The sequence below is a fragment of the Semicossyphus pulcher genome, unplaced genomic scaffold (assembly GCF_022749685.1).
Source record: "Semicossyphus pulcher isolate SPU_LCO1_2020_fin unplaced genomic scaffold, fSemPul1.0.p SCAF_21, whole genome shotgun sequence".
Classification (NCBI taxonomy): domain Eukaryota; kingdom Metazoa; phylum Chordata; class Actinopteri; order Labriformes; family Labridae; genus Semicossyphus; species Semicossyphus pulcher.
This window is the reverse complement of record NW_027211695.1, coordinates 9,994,210-10,020,272: the sequence shown is the minus strand read 5'-3', so window position 1 is coordinate 10,020,272 and position 26,063 is coordinate 9,994,210. Positions and strand designations below refer to the sequence as shown.

General features: G+C 38.9%; 1 protein-coding gene across 3 annotated transcripts; it reads right to left on the bottom strand.

Annotated features, from left to right (window-relative positions):
* Positions 1–6,601: 6,601 nt before the first annotated feature.
* paip2b (poly(A) binding protein interacting protein 2B) lies at positions 6,602–18,707 on the bottom strand. Of its 3 annotated transcripts, none has more exons than XM_069672560.1 (4): positions 18,473–18,707; positions 10,399–10,565; positions 8,099–8,281; positions 6,602–7,969 (listed from the first exon to the last, which is right to left on the bottom strand). In XM_069672560.1, the coding sequence occupies exons 2-4, from the start codon at positions 10,552–10,554 to the stop codon at positions 7,913–7,915; spliced, it is 396 nt and encodes a 131-aa protein (XP_069528661.1). In that variant the 5' UTR covers positions 10,555–10,565; positions 18,473–18,707; the 3' UTR covers positions 6,602–7,912. The 3 variants fall into 3 exon arrangements, with proteins under 3 accessions (XP_069528661.1, XP_069528662.1, XP_069528660.1); XM_069672561.1 differs by lacking the exon at positions 18,473–18,707 and adding an exon at positions 18,364–18,441; XM_069672559.1 differs by lacking the exon at positions 18,473–18,707 and adding an exon at positions 15,572–15,711.
* Between the last annotated feature and the right edge of the window lie 7,356 nt (positions 18,708–26,063).

Below are 26,063 nucleotides of genomic sequence, written 5' to 3'. Positions count from 1 at the left end.
CAATTGGCGGTCTATTTAAGCTGCAAGATTTCCGGTCCCTCCCTCTGCTCTGTCATTGCCATCGCTGCCCTGCACCAGTACTGCACTCTTACTTTCAGCCCCACCACCACCCCAGCATCCACCTGCAGGCTCCAAATAGGGGGTATTATAGGATAGGATATTATCTCATCACTCCTCAATTTCTGCATTTAAAATAAATCTGCAAGGAGTGATGAGGTCAGAGCCTAGACGCCAAACACAAGCTATGTTCTGCTGCTGCAATAATCATTTCAAACTATAGCAATGTGAGTTGTCTGACTGAAATAGAATTATTACAGTTTATTTAAAAACAGTGGCAGTAACATTCCACTGTCTGTAACATAAGGCATCAGTTCAGCTGAGCTTTACTGCTGTGAGGATAGAAATCAAGAAGAGGAATTGAAATAACATCAGATGTTTCCCTCAAAACACCTGCAGGTAAATACTTGAATTTGAGCAACTTGATCTGTATAGTGATAATTTCCTCTCACATCTGAGCTGAATTATGCAATAGTGTATCTACTGTTTCTTTTTGTTGTTCTTGTTTCTAGCATGTTTTGAATTGAAATTAAGAGTTAACAGTTTTATAAGAGAAAACACATTGCTCCTGCTGCCACAGATATTTACTTTTACAACTGCACAGTTGCTGACCTTTTTCTCTCAGTACATGGAGTCCACAGCCTTGAGGCTAACTTGTCACCCTCCACACACTGCACCCCTGCATCAGGCAGCATTACTGTTAACTATGCTACAAAACACAAAGCTCTGCTCCTGCATATCAAATTCTTCTTTTGAATTATAGTAATATTACAGTTTCTATAAAAATACACATACATTAAATGTTGTTGTGATTTGGTACTATATAAAAAAATATTGATTGATTGATTTGTTAAGATGTATCATAACAATTATATCCTGTCGTGGCAGATGGCTTGTTACTAATGAGTCTGTTTCGGCTTGTAGTTTCTGCCTGTTAAAGATTTTTTGCTTACCACTGTTGCCAAGTGCTTGCTCATGGTCTCTAAATAATATAACAGTATGGTCAAGACCTGCTGTAATTGTAAAGTGTGTTGAGTTAATTTCTGTCATGATTTGGTGCTGTATGAATAAAAAATGATTGTCCTACAGTGATTAACGATAATTGCAGAACAATATGTTTTTGCTCGAAAATGCTTTAAAGAGTACACAATTGCAGTTGTAGACTGAGGAACTTTCTGTGATACTTCTAATTGATATCATTTTTTTCATAAATGACACAATACACATCATCTCTAAAACTACTTTAAAGAGAGGGTATTAAGCTGTTTCACATTTTATGATTTATATATAATGTTACAATGTTGGATGTCCATACTAAACATGGGTGAAGTTTAAAATCTGTAGGTAAAAGTATGTTGGAGTAATCCCCAGGCTTCTCAGTTCAGTCTGCAGGCTGCTGTGAACGCCAGGTTTCACAATGTTTTTTCTACATGCTGCACTTTGTGATGTCACGAAGTAGAGTCCCAGCAGACTTCGGAGAGCTGGCCAATCAGAAGAAAGTGGGCTTGTAGGGTAGAGTTTTTTTAACTGTTTTTTTTTAACTGTAAATTATGCTAAGCTACTCCAGGCTTGAAATATGAAGCTTGAAATTAGCATAATACATTAGCATAATTCTGGGTTTAAGCCTGTTTATTGTGATATCATCAGCTAGTGACCCAAAAGCTGCTTTAAGTTAAAAAATAAGGCATTTGGGCATTTTCGCATAAAGGTGGAATTTAACTAAGTGAGTAAGTCAATCACTGTAGGCCTTTCAAATATGAGATAATTGTACTGCTTAAGTAATTAATTTTCTTGCTACTTGATAGTTTTTTAAAAATACAACAGAGAAATGCTTCTTACAAGTGATGCATCAGTACTAATAATACACTAATATGTAACAGTATAACACCCACCAGGGCCATTTTCTGAACTGAGTTCTTTTGCTTTTAATTCAAGACTGTAATTTGTTATGTAATAAAAATAAATCTGTGCATAGTCAAACCAGTGTTCTGATACTGTTGGATGTGAATCCTATCCTTAGGCTAATCTCGGGGACTGCACATGTCAGCCCATCCTCACACACATAATGTATGTTTTTTCTCATTCAGGCGGTGGGACAGATGCCCTTGGGGAGATTTGTCACCACTTACAGAAGTGATTATAAACCTTCCAGTGAGTACCACCCACAAGTCAACAGAATGAGGCCCCAAAAAGAAGCCAGAGCTGTTCCTGCCTTTGTCAAGAGAGTTTGGCCTTTAGTTGGTGAGGTGGAGAAAGGTCGGCGGCACAAAGTTTTTGGTGAAAATGGTAAGGAGGACTTCTCCCCCACACACAAACACATATAAGCTGGCAGCTGCATGTGTACTTAGTTCAATTTCATCCTTCGACAGCTAATGTGTTGGAGCTGCAGGAGGCAAAAGATGAGCCGCAGGAGGAGATTGACATTCTATACAAGGAAGGTTAGATCTTTAGAGTTGTTAGGCTGGAAAACCTTTTTGCTTGTGTTCTCTGAATTCACAAGATGCTGTTAGTGTTTAATATTAAAGTTTTTTTCTGCTAATGTTTCAAGGGCCTTCAAACTTTAGGTAATATGCTAAAATGTTTCTTGGCGTAAAGAACCATCAATCATTTTCTAAAGCTCTATCTCTATTTGTGCACTTTTAGGTGTGATAGTGTTCTCATCTCATGTTTGTCCGGCCTGCTGTGAGGTTCACATTAGATATGCCTGCAGAGACGCCGGGCTGCAGCACCTACTCCACCTTCCTGTGGCCTCCAGTCCAATTATCACATTTAAAGGTAGAACAGCTCTCTCTCTGTCTCTCTCCCTCTCTCTCTCTCTCACACACACACACACCTGTGCCATGACAGAGGTTAGATAACTTCCCTAGAAGGCAGCAAAGTAATTTTAAAAATTAACCAACCTTTTCTTCTCCATTCATATCAAAAACCCTGCCATATTCAAATCTGAAATAATGACAAAACTAACAGATAGTTGTTACAACAAAGAAACAAAGTGTGTACACTTGTGGTTGCAGCTCCTACAACACTTATAGTAAGCAGGATTAAATGTTTAGTATAAGTATTGTATTGGAAGTATTTGAGTTTAGAGTTTAAGTTAGCATTTAACATTGTTTATTCTCCCTTCTAATTAGATGCTGGAAATTTGGATTATTTCTACTTCAGGGGCTTGAGCTTGGCTAGTGGACTGAAAAACAGCACCTTCCTTCAGTCTACTACCAGGCAGTGCAGTTGGTAGGCCTCAGACACAAAACATACTTCTATGTTAAACACATATTTCTCTAAATTCTTACAGGTTTCCTTTTTACATATCGCTCTTGTACCCTACGTGTTATTATCGGACACCTCTCGTTTTCCCTCTCTCGTAGCTGTGCATGGAAAACTGATAGTTGTTGCTTTAAGATGCAATCCTTCCCTCCTGGCACCCATCATGGCAGCACACTACCCCTGGCCCATGTACAGGCGATTGTCAACTATAGAAAGCCCAGCAGGAAGCCATTGTTGACAGAATACCAAGCCAACTACACTGCTGAGGTAAAGGCAGGGCAAAGATGTTGACTGACTTTAATATCGTGACTAAACTCTCTCTGTCCATTGGTTGTTAATTGTCTTTTATTTGCCTGTGTGACTCCTCCTAGTGGGCCCAGCCTCAGATCCAGCAGTGTGACTTTCACCGTCTCCGGAGTCATGCTCATCACATAACTGACCACGTCTAAAACTGAACTTTTGTAAACATGACTGATTCTGAAAAACGTTGTTTGTGTTTGGTGTCGGACCTGATGATCCGGAACAAAGAACTGCATGTCAAAAACCCAGAAAGGGTTGCTGCATATGACATCTCTTTGCTAACTCAGGCTGCAGTCAAGGCCTGTGATTCTCCGTTATCTTGCCTAAGGACACAGGAGCTGAGGATGAGTCATAACACTTCTGCTGGCAGGCACCCAAAGGAGACAGTAAAATGTGTGCTTGTCGTCATTGTGCTGGTAGGAAGTTGCCTTTTGTCCAGACCTTTCAATCCACCAACGGAGCATAACTAATTGACAGTTCTGTCTTATAACAGGCGAATTGAAAAAGGGTTTAAATTTTGCATGCATCATTGCAGTGGTGGGAGAAGTGCTCAGATGCTTTCAGTTAAAAGTACAGAAATATTTTGATTAAAAATCTTACTTTTACAAAAAAAAATGTACAAAAAATTGTGTGCAAGCAATATATTAGTAAAATTATTAGTATAGGTGGAGATTATAACTACAAACTGTGTAGTTAAATCTTAATGCATCATACAGTTATTTAATGGGTCTGGAGTGATCTGCTCCAGCTAAATTCAAGCTCATCCATCCATCCATTATCTATACTGCTTATCCTGTTCAGGGTCGCTGGGGGGCTGGAGCCTATCCCATGTTGTTGGGCGAGAGAGGGTACACCCTTGACTGATCGCCAGTCAATCACAGGGCTGACACACGGAGACAGACAACGTTTCATGCTCACACTCACACCATAGCATGTCTTTAGGCTGTGGGAGGAAGCCGGGGTACTCGGACGGAACCCATGCATGCCCTGGGAGAAGAGGCAAACTCCACACAGAAAGGTCTGCCTCGAACTATGAACCTTGTAGCTGTGAGACGACAGTGCTAACCACAGCCCCAAGTTCAAGCTCAATTTCCATGAAATATTTTTCTCTTCTTCGTAGAGTTTCCGTTTCTTCACATGAAGGCTGATGCTGGTTGGTTTATTTGGACACAAAAGGTTAATTCAGAAGCTTTTCTCTTCCCATCGTCTCACATTCTTCTTTAGCAGATAGATTTTGCCCAGTTGTCATTGAATTGTACGATTCAGAATTGTAGTTCCACAGGAAAAATGGAGATCAATTCATTCACTGTAAATTTCCATTGCAACTTGCCAATTTTCCAGGTCATAAGTGAAAAGAGGTCCATCAAGTGTCGATGAAAACACAGATAGCAGTGAGCAGACATTGGAATCTCTTGACTCAAGTATTTTTTATATAGTAATATAGAAGAACATCCTTCGATAATATATATTATATTTCACCATGGTGCACACAGTGATGTTCCCCTCAAGGTAGCCTATTAAATTATATTAAATTGCAATGATTGAAGTGCTCCTCTTGACTTTTTCTCTGGCACATCCATCAGGTCAGATTTATAATTTGTAGGTCGCTTAAGTTTATGAAAAAATACCTGATAAAATCAAGACATTTCTTTCACCTTCAGTTATAGTTTGTTTACAATGCTAACGAGAAAATATAGTCAATATGCTAAGTTAACAAACATTATGCTGCATTTGCTTAACATCAGAATGTACGCAGTCATTGTAAGCATTTTAGCATGCTGAAGCAATATGTTTACCTCTGCAGACTCTAATGGTGTGCTACCTACTTAAAGTTGCCAATATTTTTTAGGTGTCCTCTGCCTCTGTTAATATATCACAACCAACTGCTGGTCATTCCTGACTAGGTAAAGGAGAATTCTGGAGGCGTTCAAAGTACTTTGCAGTTGAGATTGATTCATAGATGCAGCACTGAACTGGAAACAAAGGCAATATAATCCTTATTTTTTGTGAGAATATGGTCTAAAGTGTTTGAGGAACCTTAATTGTCACATTGGTGTCATAAAACTACCAATGCAACGACAAAAGTTAAATTTAAAACCCATTATGTTATACTACCATATGTACTGTGATATGATTAATGGTCATATTTATTGTAAGTATTAAATGACAGAAAATGTGTCTCTTCACTTTCATTACTATGATGATATCTACATACAAGACCAGACTGTAGGGGTTAATCAGCCTTCTTGTCCAGTGTGATTCAAAATGTGACAAAGGACTAACAAAGGTGTTTGTCTTTAACATCTTTATTCATCTTTTTTCATTATTTTTATTTGTAATGAAATTCATACTCTGTCTTCTGGACCTTTTTTTTTTTAACGGCTTCTGTCATCTAACTCATCTAAACAAATCACCAAAAATGATTTCATGTTGTACAATCCACCTGGCGGACATTCCTATTGGCTTCACCAGGGTGCCATTTGACAGCTGTGGACCAACACTGTGTGAGGAAGTTTATTTTATCCAACATTTGACTGTTTCTACTGCACACTTTAAGAACACACTTGAGTACTTGTCAAGTAAACAAGTGTCAACTTAACACTGATACAGTAAAATACACAAGACATTATTGTCACTATTTATGCCACAAATGAACAGTGGCAAGAATAAGAACGTTCAGATGATAAGACTTTCTCTTATGACAATATTGCCTCTGCATTTTCGAGCCAAGTTGGCTGAGAACTATAAATGTTTACTTACTTCATGATAATAGATTAGAATCTGGGTTTCCTAAAAAGCATCTTCACAAATACAATTGTTTCCTACCGGTTCACAATTTAACGGATATTTTTCTTGCACTAAGGGGCAATGCTTTTAGGAAAGCCATACCACAACAAAGATTTATGGTTAAAAAGAGGAACTTCCTCAAAGATGTCAACCTACAAAAAGAGGAACAGCAAGGAAGCCATACTGTCAGCCATTTGTTCCATACTGCTTTATTCTGAATGGCTGTGGCAATATTGTCCCCTGGCATTTCCTCCTGCAAACAGGACTGAATGGACACCACAGGTTACTGTACCCAGTAGAGACACAAAAGGCCTCATCCTCTGACTTGACGAAAAAAAAAAAGAAAATAGAAGAGGAGAGGATACTTGAAAACCTGAATGGATATGGACACTTGATCTGATGCTGGACAAAACCAAGTTTTCCCGGCAGAAAAAGGCAGTGGCATAGTTCCAGACCAAATACTCCCCTTTAACAAGTTTGTTCACTTCACCCCATACATCGAACTAAAGGATGCAAAAGGAAACAACAAAAAAAGATGACAACTGAGTTTCCCAAAGGTTCAAAATGCTCTGACCTTCCCTCTACAAAAACATTTTTCTCGCTAACCTTAACGAATAATTTGAAACCCGCGCCTCTTTTCTCAGAAGCTGGACAAAGATAAACATGGACTTCCACATAAATTGGGAAAATAATGTCATATCCATGATTACACCTGTCCATGTCCGTTAAGCTCACTTCAAAAAACAAGCATGGAGGGAGGGTAGGGTATGTATTTGGTTTGGAACGGGGCCGCTGCACAGACAAATAAGAACCCGCATTTCTAGATGCACCAGAGGTGTGATGTCACAGAGAGCTTATGACATCATCATTAGCAAACTGTTAACTGTGATGACTCTACAGAGCAGTAGCAGAAACTCATCAAGTCCCCTGTAATTTAAGTCTTCCTCCAACCTCATTGTCGTGGAAACCCTCAATCTACTGCTGATGTTATTTTTTTAATTTGACAGCAAACAATTTCACAAGTATGTAAAATATTTTTTTCAAGTTTATCATATGTTTTGGATTTCAGTTTTTTTTTCTGGCATCACTCCTTGGTAGCTGCCACAATTCCGAGGGGACATAAATGAGATCTGCATACTCTGTAAACATCATCAATGTCATCTGAAATGCAATAATGAGCTAGCGCCCGCAGTAGGGCGGTGCTGGTATTACACCCATCCCCCAACCCCTGTTCCCAATGTCCCTCAGTTTACAAGAAACAAACAGGAAATAAAAAGAATAAAGAAACAAAAAGAAAAGAAAAAGAAATCCCCCCACCCCCCGACTGGGCCTGCCAGCACGCCACTGGCTTTAAGTGTGTAGGTGTGTGTGTGCATGCGTGTGTGTGTGTGTGAGTGTCAATATGTGCGCGGTCATGGCCGCCAGAGTCTCTGAGAGCATGTGAGGACTGGTGTATGCATATGTGGGTGCACGTGTGGAGGCTCCACGGGGGTGAGGGGGACTCCTAGTATTTCTTCCCCGGGACGAACTCCTTTGCTTCCGGATTCAAGATGCTCTTCCTCTGTAGGAAAAAAAAAAAAGGACAAAGAGGGTAAAGAACATGTTTATTTTACCCGAAACTCTTAGAACTCGTAGTTAGAACCATTAGAAAAATATCTTTATTGGGAAATGAGATGCAGCTCTGACTCACCGCCACTTCCTCCAGGTTGCTGTGGTGATCGTTGACAGACAGGCCGTTGAGCTGCTGCTGCAGCTGTCCCACCCCCTGGTTGTTGAGGTCACGCGAAGGGATGAACCAATCCTGGTCCTCCTCCTCCAGCATTTCCTGGAAGCAGCGTTCCAAGAACTCTTGCTCCAACAGCTCCTCTTCCACCTGGGAGATTGACAAGGGAGAAAATGAAAAGAGAGTGAGAGAGATGAGACATAAATGCAAGGGCAAACATATTGGGGCAGAAAAAGATCAAGGAGCTGGACGGAAATATAAATTTATCAGAGATTATTTGCATGACAAGTACTTTGCAAGGATTTGCAAATAGATATATTCTAATGTGGTAGTAATGTGGTGTCAATAAAGCGTGTGACTCATACAGCCATGCAGGAGAAAAGACTTGAGGTGGATCTACAGAGAGATGAACAGGGCACTGACAATTGGAAGAAGGATTTTACATCACCAGTCATGTAAACGTAGATGACTCATATAGGGTCAAAATAATCTCTGACCCGCAAGGCACAAAAACATCCCTATCACAGAGGACGAGAGAGGACTGAAGAATGAAATCAGAAAACACTTAAACTGTGGATGTTATCAATCATCAGCCACTCTGACAGCCTTGGTAAGGACGGCTAGGAAAAGATGATGGCAGTTGGGGGACAGCAGAAAAACATAAAATGGCAGTGCTGCGTAACAGAGCAGTAAGTGTACAGATACAGGAGAAGGGGGATAAGATAAATCAGAATTGTAAAACACTTGTGCCTGAATATACCGGAAAATTCAGTGTATAAGACGCACTTTTAATACCTTTTTCCCCCATCAAAAAATTGGGCTGCATCCTATATATCAGTATAAAATGCAGATAGAGGTATTTTATTGCGTTACGGTATTTTACCCAGACGATTGCGCTGCCTTAAGGGAGGAAAACTATCTTGATAGTTGCTGACACTTCATCACGGACATGCTCTTTCATGATCGCCATTGCACCCTCTTTTCATAAATAGCTAACCTTTTTCTCGGGGATACCCCAAAAAAACACTGCGTCTTATATTCCGGAGCGACTTGTTTCCCGGATTTCACGGTAAACACAAAATAAAGATCCCTTTAATCTGTGTATTATATTTCTGTACAAGAGTATATATATTTATAATAGCATAATCTGTACATAGTAATGCTTAATGTACTACTTGTAAGTTGCAGGCATCCATCTCTGTATGTACCCTGAGCGATTCCAAATACCTTGTATGTGTTCAAATATCTGACCAAAAAAGCAGATCCTGATAAAGAATTGTACCTTATGTATATTAAACTTTTTTTCCCTCCTTTTCATTTTTTTACTGGCCAACACAGGTAGACAATAATTTAATGCATTTAATGTAAAGTTAAGCCAGGTTTAAAGTAATAATCTCGAAGATTTTCATATAAATAAATAAGTTGCTACCTATCACAGAATGAGGTAACACAATGGTGATTGAGCCTATGGCCCACTGATGAAAGCCTTTGCATTTGCAGTATATAGTATTATTATGGACTGGGTGTCTGTGGCGACATTCGCGAAAAAAAAAAAAATCACAAGCAGCACCCAGTTAGTGACGCGTTTTCCATCAGCTAGTGGTTGGTCTGCCAGAGGGTAGGCGGAGCTAAGCGGATGAATTTGAATTTAAAGCGGTTACTGTAAATGTTGCGAGTAAACAGTAATCTACTATGGCTGAACAAACGAAGAAAAGATCAGTGACAACAGATACAACTTCAAAAAAAAGTGAAAATCCAAAGAAAAAGAAAAAATTCGACGCTCAGATGAAGGCAAACAGACGTCTGGTTAAATTGGGTAATGTCCTCCTGCAATTACTGTATATTTAGGTGTCGCCCAAGAGAACAAAACTGAAATCTTCGAGATTGTCAGTTTAACTTTACTGCTGGATAACTGCTCCTTTGCTTCAGCAGTGGTCACTTAAAATCATTAAAAACACTTATATGAACGTCACAACAAAACTTCTAATATTGACAGAGATGATAAAAGAAATTTGGTTTTGATTAAGTTTATAGTTTCCCCATTGCTGAATTTTCTAAGCAGGCTAAAAGGATTGGGCTAGAGAGGGGGAATATATGTGGGTGCTTTGGAAAGACAAATGGGACTGTGAGCTAATAGAAAGAGGGGATGAGTCTACAGAGGCTGAGGGCATCAATTTCAGTTGGATCATATGATTTGGTTGGATCAAAATGCAGTTAAAAGGGTCTGTATGTGCTTTATATCTATCAAACATAATATGAGAACACACCTGTCTGTTATACTCCTCTTCATTCTCCATCCACATATATTCAGCGAATGGGTTGGCGTCATTGCCCTCTCCTGCATGACCATTGGCCACTGGTTCCTTTCCCTCCTTTCCCGGAGCTCCACCTCCCGGTGTCTTGGCCACCTCAGGACCACTCATCTCAGCTGGCTCTGCTCGGGAAGACAAAATCACAAAATCATAATATTTAACTTCTGCTCGGTATTGTGGGGCTGTATCTGACACAGAATGTCATCATTCTATTTAGATTTGGAATGTCAGTACAAAGATTAGATTATGCATTTTTTCTCCCCTTGGTAGAGAAGTCTTCATCGGTTCCCACTGCTCATAAGTAATAAAACTAAACAAGTGTATTTTTCACATCTTAAGATCTAAATAAGAAACATACTGAATTTGTTAACACCAGCCAGGAAAACTCCTCTGTGATATCTAAAAATGCTGTTAGTGCAAACACCAAAATGTTTCGTAAGGCTTCAAAGAGTTGTTGACATTTTATGACCGCTATCAATAGTTTGTGGCCTTTTACTACAGCACTGCAGCTCGCAGTGCGTCATTATTAACTAGGAAAACACACACATGCCAGACTGACATCATAAATATAGAAATCAAATTTCACAAGCAAACACACGTCCAGAGTGTTAAATCACTTGGCTGAAGCCTATAAAAGAATAGGGATTAGGGCACTATTTTGACTTCCTCATACCCATACAAAGTTTAGCTTCAGTGTTTGGAGCAAAGCAATCAATCCCATCAAAGAAATTTTAAAAAATAGTGAAGGAATTCACAAATTAGAGTAAGTAAGGAAGTAAGGAAATAATTTCAAACTAAATCTGAGAGTCATCACAAACACATTGTAGAGGTATAAAGCCGGAGATATACTTGCTGCTTGGCCTTGCATTCGCGTACAAAACCGGCTGCGTCATGAAAGTAATTGTTCACATACTTGTCTATGCACCTATGAATGCGTGTTACTGGAGGATAACTCTACGGGGCAGATCAGAAAGTCAGGCTGTATGAAACAACTGTATGTGCTGGATGTAAACAGACATGGAAACACTCGAGGAAGTTACTATTATGTTAATTCTGAGATCACAGCAGAAGAAGTGGTTTTGTGTGTTTGGTGGACAGAACACACTATCTGCACTGTCCCAACTCTGTTTCTCCAACATTTTCCTCACTGTGTAGGGGTAATAACACATAGTACAGATGTGGATAATTGCAGACTTGATCGATCAGCTCTTCTTCAAAACTTTCTCCCTGCTGCTGTGTTGACCCTGTGACATCCCCTCTGCCGCTAGACTGGCCCTACTGGTCATGTGCATACTGCATCTCGCGTACGAATAGCGTTGATTTTTGAGGGAGTACACAGCTGACGCGCCAAACAGGGAACAAGCAGCAGCCATCATGCTTACGCATAGTTAAAAGCAAGTATATCTCCAGCTTAACTCACATATTTCCTGCTGTTTTCAGATAGCTGTAAGATTTATTTTTTAGAAAGAAAAACAGTTTCACACATTTAAATACATAAAAAAACAGTACAGACCAAATCTTTGGGTTCAGATGAGATTTTTTACTGTAACCATGCAAATGTGCCAATTGGTGGAATCATTTTGAGATTGTATATATTATTGAGTGATACTGTAATTTTTACTTTGTGCGCATTTCCTCTTGCACATCCTAATGAGTAACTTGAATATCTGCTGAGTGAGACAGCACTGACAGCAAACTTGCTAAACACTGCTATAGAAGTATAAAGAGTCAGCTTCTTCGTCACATAGGGAACTTCCCTGTTATTGTTCTTCTTTAATTATTTTGTATTAAAATACCTTTAACTTTCTGCCACAAATACCAATAAAAATACCACATCACAGGTATACCACATTTAATTATGAAAAGCAGTGATCATTTGTGCATCCATACTTCTGCAACACAGACACAGAAATCCTGCTCTCATGATAAATGCCAACTGTAATGACATAATCTTCAGACTGCCAGCCAGCTCCAACAGACTAGTTATGACTCAACTGCAGGCTCCCGGTGGGATGAGAGAAGAAAAGAGAAAAAAAAGGAAAAAAGGTGATCTCAACCAAGCCGTGCACACAGCTCAAGGGTCAGTCTGATACAGACGCACCATTGCACTGTTTCATTCGCAAGCGCTCATTTACTTCTTATTCAATGCAGCTTCTCCCACCTGAAAACCTCCAGATTCAGGACATAATGTTACAATGATGCATATTCCTGCTGTTTCAGCCTCCGACAAAGTAACAAAATCAACACATGAAGTGAGTCTGACCTACGGCACATTGTTATTCACTTTACACAGTGATAGTATGGACAAAATGTCTTTCAGAGGAGTTCAAACAAACATTCTGATCTAGGTAGGTTACTAGAGTAAGAGGAGGTGTGTCTGATTAATGATCTTTGTGTCATGGAGGATTCCACTTATGTGGTGCAACATTTAGATGTTTGCTATGGAAGGAGAGAGAATGGGCGGGGGTGCAACACATCTTAACTGCACAACACATCATAATTATGATGTGTTGCACTCAATTCCATACATCTTGTATGGAACTAAAAAAAACAAAAAAAACAGAAAACAAAGGCTTATTAGAAGTCCATCATGAGATTAAAGCTGAAATCGTTGTTTAAGTCATTTATTAAGGGAAGGAAAAGGCCAAATAAACACCTGGGCTTTTTCTCAAATTGGTTGATTTGCTTAATTTGTGTTTTATACATTTTCAATTTGATTATAAATTGTTTTGAACTAATTGTTGGACAAAACAAGCAATCTGAAGACATCGACTTTGGTTTGTGACAATCAACCATCACTATTTCAGACATATTTTCTATATACTGTTAAAAGTGGGGCAAAAAACAGTTAGAAACCAGATTATTGCTTATAATTACAGAGATTTCAAAAAGCTTTAAAGCTAAGAATTATCATGCAAGTTCCCACCCTTAAAATCAATTCCAATAGTTGCTACGAGTCACTGTTAGCATGCCTCTGCTCATGCAACTGAAGGATGCCTGGTCGGCGAACCATCATGAATAAGAAAAGCACTGAACCATTATGTACTTGCATGTGGCACTCAACATGTTCACGTTGCGGAACCATGCGTTGGTCACCATGTAATATTTAGTTATCAGAGTCTAGCATCCATCATGCCTGCAAGCTGTGATTTGATCAGATATGATGTGGTTAAAGGATGAACAGCAGAAAGGTAAATGATGGCTCTGTAGTAGGATTGCACAGAAAATACCAAAATTAAGACATAATAGACAACTATGATTGGGCTTTAGCTAAGTCAAATGACAATATGTTAATCACCTGCAGTTGTACTCTTGTCTAGAGGATGTCAACATTTACTCACAGGCACTCCTGATGACCAATCCCCTCACAGTTTAAGTATTTCTAGGCTGAAATGAAGCCTTCCTCTTAAAAGAGGCCAATTGTGAATGCCAATTTTGCTCCATTGATAATGAGCTTTTCACTGCAAATTCCTTTATTGTATGAATTCTATATTTTCCCACCTTATTTTTAATTAATTTCTTACCATATCGCTTGTGCAACTGATGAATGAAATGTAGATTAAATATCTTAAATGACACATTAGGACAAATTATGGACAGAAATAAGGTGGCTGTGGCTCAGTGGTAGAGTCAGACGTCTTTCAATCAGAAGGTCGGAAGTTCGATCCCCAGCTCCTCAGGCTACATGTTGAAGTGTCCTTGGGCAAGACACTGAACCCCAAATTGCGCCCGGTGGCAAAGCCAACTGGTATGAATGTGATATCTGATTGACAATTGGCCACTTCACGTAGCAGCCTCTCCCATCACTGTATAAATGTGTGTGTGAATGGGTGAATGTGATATGTAGTGTAAAAGCAGCTTTGAGTGGTCGCAAAGACTAGAAAAGCGCTATATAAGTACAGTCCATTTACCATTTACTTTCCAGAAAAGGAAATCCTTATTTGAAAATTAATTGAAGTTTTTTGGCACATGTTATGATTTAATAATTGACTTTTTTTATATTTTCTGCTGCATTACATACTAAATTTGTTTTGAACTGTTGGACAAAGATAGCCTACTAAGCTCTATGTTTTGGCTATGAGCTCTGGGCAACTGTTCTGGACATTTCACAGTGACTTATTGCGTTAAATTACAAAAGGGTAAATGTTATTTAAACAGCCTTAATCACACAAGTTACTTTTACAAGTCAACTCATCCATGCCATGTAAACGGCTTTGAAAAAAAACACTAAAGACGGGATTTTTTACAAACAAAACAAAAAAGCTCAGGTAAAAAATTGCACAAAAACCGTTTTAAATGTCCAACTTTAAAACACCACACGTGGAGATGCCGGATCGATCTGGTGATATTAACTGCCAATTTCTTAAAGAACCTCAAGATACTCCGTGTACCCTCACGTGGAATGACGATTTAAAATCTCAAACAGATCCGATCTGTGAAGCAAGAAAAACTAGGGAACATGGTAAAGCGAAGATATATTTGTGTTACTTAATTGTGCATAAAAGCAGCTTTGATATTAGGGAACAAACCGCTACATAAGAGATTATGTAATGTAACTGTTAGTGTACAGTATGTAACAGCAGCTGTGTCGTAGTGGCTTTGCGCCTGCTAACGTATTCAGAGAGCTAACCTGCTAAACCAGGTGTCCAGGCCTACCTGGAAAGTTGGTAAATGGATTGGATGGTTTTAGCCGAGGTAATGCTAAGTGGCTAGTTCACAGTGGCTAGATAGATTCACATAGCTTTGCTGTCAATGAACGGGCCTAAGGTGAAAGCTATCCCAGCAACAACAAAGGGTAGAGGGCTGGGTGGCAGAAAAGTGCTATTTTCATTTAAGTCGTAAACTGTGTTTACGTGAAATCGGCTTAAATGCAAATAATGTACCATATTAAAAGGACATGTTAAACTATTATTACACGTTAACTCTGCGCCGAGGTCAAACTCCATTCCCGTTTGGATGCTTGAGGGCCAAACAAAGTCGGCTGCTCCGCTATCAGCTAGCACGCTGCTACAGCATGGCAGCATCAGTGAAGCAGGTCAACAAAACAAGGCTTCGCTTCGGAGATTACAACAGCTTTGAACACTCAAGACGAACCGTCAAATTTCAAGGTTTCAAAAGTGACATTTACCTGGCATTGTTCTCTCGATGTTCGCTTTCAAGTGTAACGTTACACAAAGTTACTGCAACTACACAGCGAAGACTGCGTGTTCGTCGTTTCTCCAATGGGGATTACTCTGCTGCGATGCAACGTAGCTCAAGATAGCTAAATCCTGTTAGCCACCTTGCTAACGTTAGAGAGCAGGGCCGGTCACGTGGCCTGCTGCTGCATTCAGGTTCTTTCAGGACTGTGGGAATTAAAAATTGTATTTAATTTAAATTTAACTTAATTATTGGGAAGTCCTACGTTGTTTTATCCTACTTTACGGCATTGCAACATGAATATTAAGTTTATACTTATGAAACAAGAAAAGCGAGACACAATTATATTTATGTGGGTGGATCAAAAGGTTGTTGCCGTTTTTGACATGTTTGCTGGATAAATGACTGACTCATCATTTCACAGCTGTTTTAAAGCAAGTTTTTTAAATTAGCTTGATGTTTCTGAAGTAGACCTAATTGTTTTACAGATACAGTATGCGGTTTTGTCATGCTATCCATAAAGGTGAATTGTGTCGCACATCACGTTGATCATTTTATGTGTGATATTGCCAACATGGCAATGATTTTTAAGCAAATATGAAAACACTAAGTGATATTGTAATAATGGGTCAACAGTATCGACCAGCCCTAGTTCAGATAGTCCTCTAAAGATAGAAGTCCTCTAAATTAAAACATATGTGGGCATTCATAACATGCTGATATCTAGCTGAAGTATGAACAGCATAAACACAGACAAATATTAGTACGTAGTTGTACAGGTAAACAGTGCATGTGAAGAGCAAAATGAACTGACCAAAGAGCCACAAGATAGAAATTTTGTTTAGAAAATATTTGCAGTGATGCGCCAAAACAGATGTGGCTTGGATATGCAAGTAGCTATAACACAGCATCTGGTTTTATCTTAACACAGCATTTCATTCCCATTTCCCCCAGAGACAAATATTGAATGATCTGATGATGGATCCCAAGACTTAACAATATCAAGGTCTGATGCACTATGCAGAAACACAACTTTGAATCACTGACCCCCTTTCCTGCGCTTTCCATTCTGATTAAAAAAGGCAAGCCTTTTCACTGTGCCAAATGTGGTTTTCTGCATCTTATCCAATTGACAACAAATATAAATCACAAAACAACATCAGGCTTTCAGTCTCACAGCCTGAGATAGATATACAGTATGTTTATTTATCCTTTTTCTTCTTTCTCTGGTTAGAAGTTAAACTTGCTCAGGTGCTAATGTCATTATTACTGTAATTTAAGAGGCTAACATTTTGCTAGCCAATAGCAAATGAAGAATAATCCTAGTGTTTCTGCCTGTGACAACCTTTTACAATTGGGTAAGAAAAGATCACCCTATATTCAAGCCAACAAAGCTTTTGGATGCTATATAGTTTCATGGATTTATAATGAGAAGTGTTTTATAATAGACACAATACAGTCAAGCAGTATATAGTCCATCCTCCAGATGACCATACAAATGATACACCATGTCTCTGAGACCGTTTCTTGATGAATTGAAGGACTTATGTGTTGGATGAGTTTTTGTTAGGTGTACATAATAAACTGGCAACAAGGTGTAGGAACTTCTGTTTAACTATTGTCATTAACAAATACAATGCCAGGCCTGCAACTCCAGCTGTTTTTAACTATGAAGTTAAAGCATCCGTATTGCTACTTACTTACTTGATTTGGTTTTTGTCTATAAATGTCAGTAGATAGTAAAAAATGGTCATCACATTTTCCTAAAGTTCAAGGTAACATCTTCAAGTTGCCTCCTTTGTCCAACCAACAACCGCAAATACCTAAATAATCTAGTTTCTATGAGATAGCCAAATACCCTCACATTTAAAAACAGAGCCAGTTAACATTTTTTGAAAATACTGACTTAAACAATAAATCAATCGTTAATATTGACAATTAATTTTCTCATTCTCATTAGGTGGTTCCTACAGCCTGGGGCTCATGACCCCACAGGGAGTCACAGACATTAAGTCAAATAAGACATACTATAAGGCTTGAACTTAAAAACAAAATATTAAATAGTGTTACCTCTTTGCACTAGATATGCAAACCCAGGACCTATATGATCCAAATAAACAGGATTGCATGAAAGGGTCTTCAGCCAAACAGGCTGGAACCAAAAAAGTTATTGATTAATTTAATCGTCTTAATTCTACACGTCACAGCAACGTTGACAATCGAAAATCGGGGCTCACAATGGGTACTTAAATGCAGCATGTGAACAAACATCCCACAAGCCCCGCCACACCACTCTTTACTCTCTTCCAAAACATAAATGCCTGCGTGGCTTCCGAAATAAACGAATGATTGTTTATTAATAACTGATATACTAACTAGTCACACTCAACCACTTTAAATAGAGAAACTAAATTGACGATGATGAAAATGTCATGAAATAATACGGTCTGTTGGTCAGATCGGCAAGTTACATTACCCTTAATATTACCTAAGTAAAGATAGCCTATAAGTTCAACATTTTTTACGCTGTATATTTTGATTAACTTAACAGTGCTCATACTCTGCCACATTACAAATATTGTAGGAGTATATGTAGGAGAAAACTTTGTAGTGGTTTTAATACCTCGTTTTTTAGGATATTTGTAAGTTTTTTCCACATTTTCAGGCTGCAAATTTGAGGGTGTACGTAGTGCAACAACATAGTCACGTTAGTAGCGGAACTGATGCAAGTTATTTATATAGCCAGACTCTAGAAAACAAAGTTAAACCTATTTAGTTTACATTTTGACGGTTGTTCTTTGAGCTGATTTCTTGTTCCTTCTTCTCATTTCTTTCTTTTCTGAAGCATACAGCTAGCTTCCCACTTTACTCCACCAATAACAACACTCACCACTCAACTTCAAGAGCAAATAGGGGGGAATCCGCAAACCAGCTGTCGCGGGGAAACGGCTCTTTTCCGGTCCCGGATGTCACCAGAAAACGACACAGTAAATATATTCTTCTAAAAATCTCCAATACGCAAAACAAACTTGTGTCCCTTTGACAGTTCTTTGGCGCTATTGGCTAAAAAACGGGTTAAATCCACTGTTTTCTGCCCAGACGTCGAGGGGGAAAAACGTTGTCGTGTAGCGTTTGTCCAGCTGCACGTTTCAGTCATTGGTCTGAACCTACGTCAGTCAAATCTCTCTCGCGATTCTATTGGTCCAGACGAGAACTTGCTCCGCCCAAGCTCCTCATTCACGTAGGTAAACAAAATATAACCAATTTTTCTTGTCACCCCTTTTTGTTATCAATATGACCAGTTAATATTTGACAACGTGGTTGTATTAACAAGGTCTGACCCTTCAGTAACAGACAAAGCTCCAGTTTAATGTTTATCATGGCTGTTAGGCTGTAAGATGAGAAAGTGGGAGGACAAGGGAAAAGCAAAACTAGGCTAGAGTAGATGAAATCATTTTATATGAGTATGTGCATGGGCTATCCCCAGTGCACCTCTTTATCAACTTAAGAAAAAAAAAGTTTTTCTTAAAGATTTATATTATAAAATAGTCCATTTGCATTAATAGTCTTGTGGGAATTATAAAATAAAATGAGAGCAAGAAAATAAATTGTGGCAGTTGTAAATCATCTGAAACTTCTATTTGCTCCTTAACTATGCTTTTGTCATTCTAAAAGTAACTTACCTGCCTTACTTCTACCACACTTCTAATAGGTAGACAGGTATATCTTGGTATATTCTAGGTATATGTTGTAGTCTAAGGACTCTAACCAACCAAAAGATAAGCTGCAAGTGAATTAGCTGTAGTCTAAATGACACATCCTCTTGCTAATTATGTGCAACACAAAAAAAAATTTAAACACAAATGAGTGTTTACTGTATCGATGATCACTGAATATTACATGGAGAAAAAAAGTGTTAAGTGTAAAAAAAGTTAAATTGAAGTAATGTAAATCTGCCTTTGTTCCCTCCCAGGTAAATAAACTAATGAATTAGTTCCGCCTTTGTGCATCAATTTCAGAAAAACAGAAGTTTTGCTCTGTGACTGCAATGAAAAACTAGAGCTCAATAGAGAGCCATTTTGGAAAGCCATGCTGCTGTGTGCCACCACATTTGCATCATAGCCCTTTATAGCTACAGTGACTATTTGGTAAAGCCAAAATCTCTACTTCAGCTTTGTTCATCATGCTGGTTTAGAGAGCTGAGAATGTTTTAAATCATGACAGCTGTTCTGAAACAGAAAAACTAATAGGCCCAATTATAATGAAGAAAGTGACATGTATATTAGTTTGTGCAAAGAGAGACTTTAATGTTTTCTATTTGACGTAAATATAAAGTCAAAGTCCATCATTAAAATAGCTGTTTATTTTAATTTGTTGTAAATTTTAAGTTTGAATTCTTAATTTAATCAGGCTTATTTACAGCACCTACTTATAATTTTACCTGATTTGCTTTCTATTCAAATGCTACTTTAAGGGTGCAATGTAAACCCTTCTAAAAGAATCAATGCCTAATTTGTGTTATGTCTCAAATTCCTTATTAAGCCCCACTCCTATACACTTAATGACAACTAAGGTAAAGTCCATAATTAGGGTCACCACAGCTGTCTCGTTGAATGGTCCTCATGCATTTGTGAAAATAAGCTTGAAAGGAAGTGACATCCTGGGTCTGCAGGAAATAGCAGGGTGCATTACCCTAAAATCACAGCAGAGGGCGACTGTAACTCAGTGTGGTTGTTGGGTGCAATGGTGTGTTCACTGACAGAATTATTTATTGTGTTGTAAATGTGGATTGAAGTGTAGCTATAACTAATGAGATATACTCCCCCCTGATCCCACTCCCACATTTCTAAACACTAAAGTCAGTAGAGGGGCAGACTAATGAAGATGCTTCACCTACTTCACTTCATCCAAAGAGACTTTTTTAACCATAATTTCTCTATTAAACACAGGGGAATCCCATATCAGGTGAGTCATGTACTGTTAACCGCAATCGAAATCAGTGAACATACAGCACAGTCTCCCGTGTAACTTGTAATTGACTGCTTGGTCATACGTAGTTAACTTTCACATCACTGGAAGTCTTGACTATAACAATTGACTATTTCCAATGTGCTACATTATTTTTAATGGTCAAAGCTGGATGCAAGATTTATGATTGTACGCATATATTGAGGAAATACGGACAATAAATCAGTGCTCAAGAACACCAGATGTTTTTAGTGTGCCTGGTCCAATATATTTGTATGAGTTCAGCTGAATAATGCACACAGGCCTGAGGTATTGTTTCTTGTGAAACTAATAAAGGGCTGCAGGAATGGCTTGTTTCATTATGATCACAAACACACACACACACGGCACACACAAATGCACATAGTACAGCGTTATTGAGACAAAAAGTAGTCTTCTGCAAAACTGTTCGATCTGAGACATCTCATTCTGCAGATTTAATATACAGCCCATATCCACATACATTGCCATATGATGTATGCATATAACCCAGCATTCTCACACTCACAATTTAGTTACAGACAAAAGGAGGTACTCGAGTTTGACTTGTTCCCCCCTCTTTCCTTCTCCCCACCACTGTTACATGACGCCCCCTCCCTCTTCCTCGTACAGTCCCCTTCTGCCATAAATTTCCCCCTCTGTCTTTGCTATTGAATCATAAATCATAAATTCCCTTCCTGTGCCACGCTCTCCCTCTCTTTTTTATTACACAATAGCCCAGACTTGATGTCAGAGGGCAGTTCATGTTTAATGTGCGTGTGCGTGTGTGTGAATGTGTTTCTTCTACCCCAGCCTTTCCTGTGGCTCTGGGTCCCCACCCCAGGCTTCACTGGTGAGTTTGTCCACATGGCACTTACACGTACACATGCAAGCATACAAACACTGGATCATACAACACGGCCTCACATTCACATGAACACGAAGTGCCACATTAGCACGCATTCAAAGATACAATATTGCCTTTATTATATTTTTGCACTAACTCGCTTGCCCCAGTGCCTGTAGTCTGAGGTCCTGTTAACACTCACCGCTGAGGTGCTGTAAAAACTCTAATGGGCGACAACACTACAGTATGTTAGATTTTAAAAAGGTCAGTGAAAATGGAAATGTATTTGTGCTTCACATTTGTTCCAGAACCTTAGAGAAAATAAGGTGTCACTCAGTACATGCAGGTATTTGTATTTCACTCTCCCCCAAATCGTTCCCCAGTGTGTTTTACACATGCATGTTCAGAGTCTTGGCCTCTCCTGTAACAAGTGAAATGTGTAGCTAGATTACAATATTGATGGTTCTTTCCTGTCTGTACAGAAATTTTAAATCTGGAGCCAGTTAGCTTAGCTTAGCATAAAGACTGGAAACAGTCAGCCTGACTCTTAAATAATCCGCCAGGCTGTAAACCTTTCAATTTCATGTTGTTAGTTGAATTTATACAAAAACTAAACATATGGATTGTTAAAATATGTCAAAGTAATTGTTTGGAAGATAAAGATAAAAGTTATTACACGGCTGTGTTAAATACGTACAATGTTACAATGTTACAATTTAGAGATTTAATTCAGCACAAGCAATGATTTTTTTGTGGGTTCTTTTTTGTTGATCATCATCAACAAGGACAATATATTCATCATCATTATCATGAATATCCTAATCAACATCAACAACATCCTCAATGTCGTCATCATCATCAATAGCATCAATGTCCTTATACTTGATTCTGATTGGTTAATTGCAACATTTCGAGGTCTGCTACTTCTCAATAGCAGACCGTTGTTATGAAGACCAGATCGTTGCTAGGGATGCAGATCTAATCACAGAATCTTGAAGACTAACTGTAATCATATCAATCCGCCAAAAGAAGTTCGGTAAATTTGACGTCAGCCTTTTTACAGAGGAAAAAAAAGAAAAGAGACAACACAGCAGAGAGAAAGCAATAAAGGATAAATGATGCGAAAACTGAAGGCTACGACAGAGAGTTCTACAAAATTGAAGACGTCACATGAAGTAAACATTACACGGAACACAGTACAGGATACGGCGGTGTTTAAGACGGTGAATGGCTCTCAAAGCTCTCACTGTGAGTGTGAAGGACTATTTTACAATAGAAAATGGAAAAAGAATGATTTTTTAAAAATAATAAAATAATTTTCCATATTAATATTTTGTGTCAAATTATTGATTTCTTAAGTAAAAAGCCGCGTAATAAGCGGAATAATGTATAGTGAGCAGGTTGTTATTGCGGAATGGTTCACCATCCCTCACATATAAACTTCTTCTTCACAAAATAAATTCCCTAAAACTGGGATTAAATAAATCTTCTGCATCAAAAGTGTGGCCTTTGATGCTATCTGGCATTGAAATAACAGGTTCTCATTCAGGCTGCAGTTGAGATTGTCATCTATTTGGAGGAGCGGGAGGAACAGTGTGTGTGTGTGTGTGTGTGTGTGTGTGTGTGTGTGTGTGTGTGTGTGTTTTTGCATGCATGCCTGCATGTGAATGTTTTGGGTGTGTTTCCGTTGCTCGAGGACTTCCAGGGTCCTAGAGATAATGTGGAATTCATGAGAGGAATGCCGCACAGGGGTTCCTTCCTGTCACCTGACTCCATCACTTCCTTTGTTGGGCTTCCTGCGTCTGGACCTCCAAGGAGAAGGGTGAAGCTGCACCCAAACCTCGTCCCCGGATTTGTTAAATTGTTTAGTGATTCATCATGAGGTGATGGAGGAGCTTGTTTTATGATGGGTTTATGTAGGTCTAATACAGGTTAGAACAAAGCTGATTGATTAACAGTGGTGGGAAAATTATCGAAAAATTTACTGATTGTTGAAATTGACTGTTAATGTTCATTATTAGAAAATTTAATGGAGCAAATGAATGCGGGCAAGGAATTAAATAAAATGGACCAAACAAGAATAACTGCAAATAAAAAGAGAGGAGAATGGCCTATAAATCAGAGAAGGGACAGATGTAGACGGACAACAAAAGAGGCCATAAAGCAAAAAAAGAAAGAAAGAGAGAGGTGATGGCAGGATCCATATGGGGCCTCTTCGTTTTGGGCAGCAAAGGGAGACATGCCAAGTAATGGCTTCCAGACTCTCACACGCACACGCACACGCACACGCACACACACACACACACACACGCTAATTCAATTTGAAAATCTGACAGGACAAGGAGACTGAGTGTATGTGGATGTGTGTGTATACACCAGAGGCCTTTTCTTTCACATACTCAAGAGGTCTGACTTCCTTTGCCCGATGGGAGTGGGGCCAGGTAGTCTCAGGCCCAATCCCAATCTCCACACTCACGGACTTTGAGGCGTGTTCCCGGTAAAAGTGTGTGAGTGCTTAGTTCTGTCCCACTGTCAGATCACAGAGTTCGTGAGGGCTGTGATGCGGACATTTTAACACCAAATTACGTTCTTTCCGTGAGTCTGCATATCTGCAAACTTTCCTGTGGGACTTACCCAAAGTTCATAGCGAACTTGGTGACGTATACAAACATGATTGTCCACCCCCCCGCTAAATGTAAACAAATGTTTCTACATTGAAGTAGTATAGTAGTTCAATAAGTTTGAACAAATGTAAACAATGCGCGCATGGACGGTGATGGGAACCGCAATTATGTTTATCTGCAAGTGATAACAATTATATATTTGCATATGATTAACATTAAGGCCTTTCTGACATTTGATAGTTTGTTAAAAAAAACTTATCTTATCTTATCTTAAAATATGTAAATACTGTAAGACACACAAATACATGCTGGAGTTCGGCTTTTGTGAATACGATTTAATGGTTTCCAGGCAACATGTGTCCCATTCCTCATTTTTATAAAGTTCTCAAACCCTCACGCACTCATGCACTGCACGCCTGATGCCATTAAAGTCTGTGAGTGTTAAGTGCTTAGGCTTTAGGGTGGAGATTGGGATTGGGCCTCAGTGTGTGTGTGTGTGTGTGTGTGTGTGTGTGTGTGTGTGTGTGTTTTCAAGCACTGGGGGTTAATGTATGCTTTCAATCACAGCTCTCAAGGGGTGAAATCAGCACTGGCTTGTACCAGCTATGTGAAGTTTCTCCTGAGTTGGAGAGTAAAGTAGACGCTAGAGGCTATGTAACTTCTATGTAGTTTGTAACTAAGTCAACCTCTAATATTGGCTGCACAACAACTTGGGGAATAACCTAACTTGATTTTACATAAGAAAGTCATAACCAAGGCAAGTGGTCAGTCAATAATGAAAGACAGAGCTCTACCATTAGTGTTACTGAATTTTAGCTTTCTGGCAGCAGAGCCAAGCATCAATATCATATCAATATCGAAGGCCAACTTTTGCTAAGTACTGCTCATGGTGGATTTATGTGCTCATCTGCTCTTTTTGTAAAGTGTCTTGAGATAACTTTGGATATGATTTGGCGCTACATAAATAAAATTGATTGAAATAACATCTCTATTGGATTACAGTGTTGCAAAAAACATGCAAATGATATAAAAATGATAAGAGATAAGTAAGATAAGTAATGAGATAAGTAATCTCTCTCGTCTCTAATTGTTGTATTTTCTTATGGGCTTAAGGGGGAATCGGGTTGTGTTGACAGATGAGTGATTTCATATGTCTTGTAAGCTACTTGATGCCTAAATTTCCCTCGGGATCAATAAAGTATCTATCTGTTTGTCTATCTATCTATCTAACCCATAGCACTTTTCCATTTAACCTTTAAAACAGTGAAAGGCTGCTATGCACAGTGCCAAGCAGCAGTAATCATCTTCACACACATTGATACACCAATGGCTGTGGCTTCAGGCGCAATTTGGGGTTCACTGTCTTGCCCAAGGACACTTTGAGATGTGGACTGAAGGAGTTGTGGATCGAACAGCCAAACTACAAATTAGAAGACGACCCGCCTTTAGCTCTGAGTCAAAGCAGCCCAGTTATGATTTACGCTAGTTTGACCTTATTCATGCTGGTGCAACAGGCTGCAGATCCCTAGCATTGATGAGGACCTCACAGTTCAAGTAAGATAAGAGTGCAGCAAATACATTTCTGTATGAACATATAGTTATTAAAGGGATTGTTAGCAATTTTGGAAATATGCTTATTGGCTCTTTTGCCAAGATTTAGATGAGAAAATTGACACCTCTCTCTTGTCTGTAGGATACATATGAAGCTTTGGACAGAACCAAACTATATCTCCATTTTCAATCTTAATGCTAAACTTAACCAACGGATTGCTGGGTGTTGCTTTATATTGACAGGACAGACATCACAGTGGTATCAATCTTTTCTCAGCAAAAAAAAAGAAAAAAAAAGAAATGAAAATGAAAATGGGGGAGCAGCTCACAAGGAAAGTAACGGATAAAGACAAAGAAGTGAAAGGATACAACAATAGAAAAAAATGAAAAGAAAGCAACAGCATGTGAGGAGATGAAAAGAGGAAGACAGGAAGAGATAATTAAACAGAGGAAGGATACATGGAGGAGTGGGA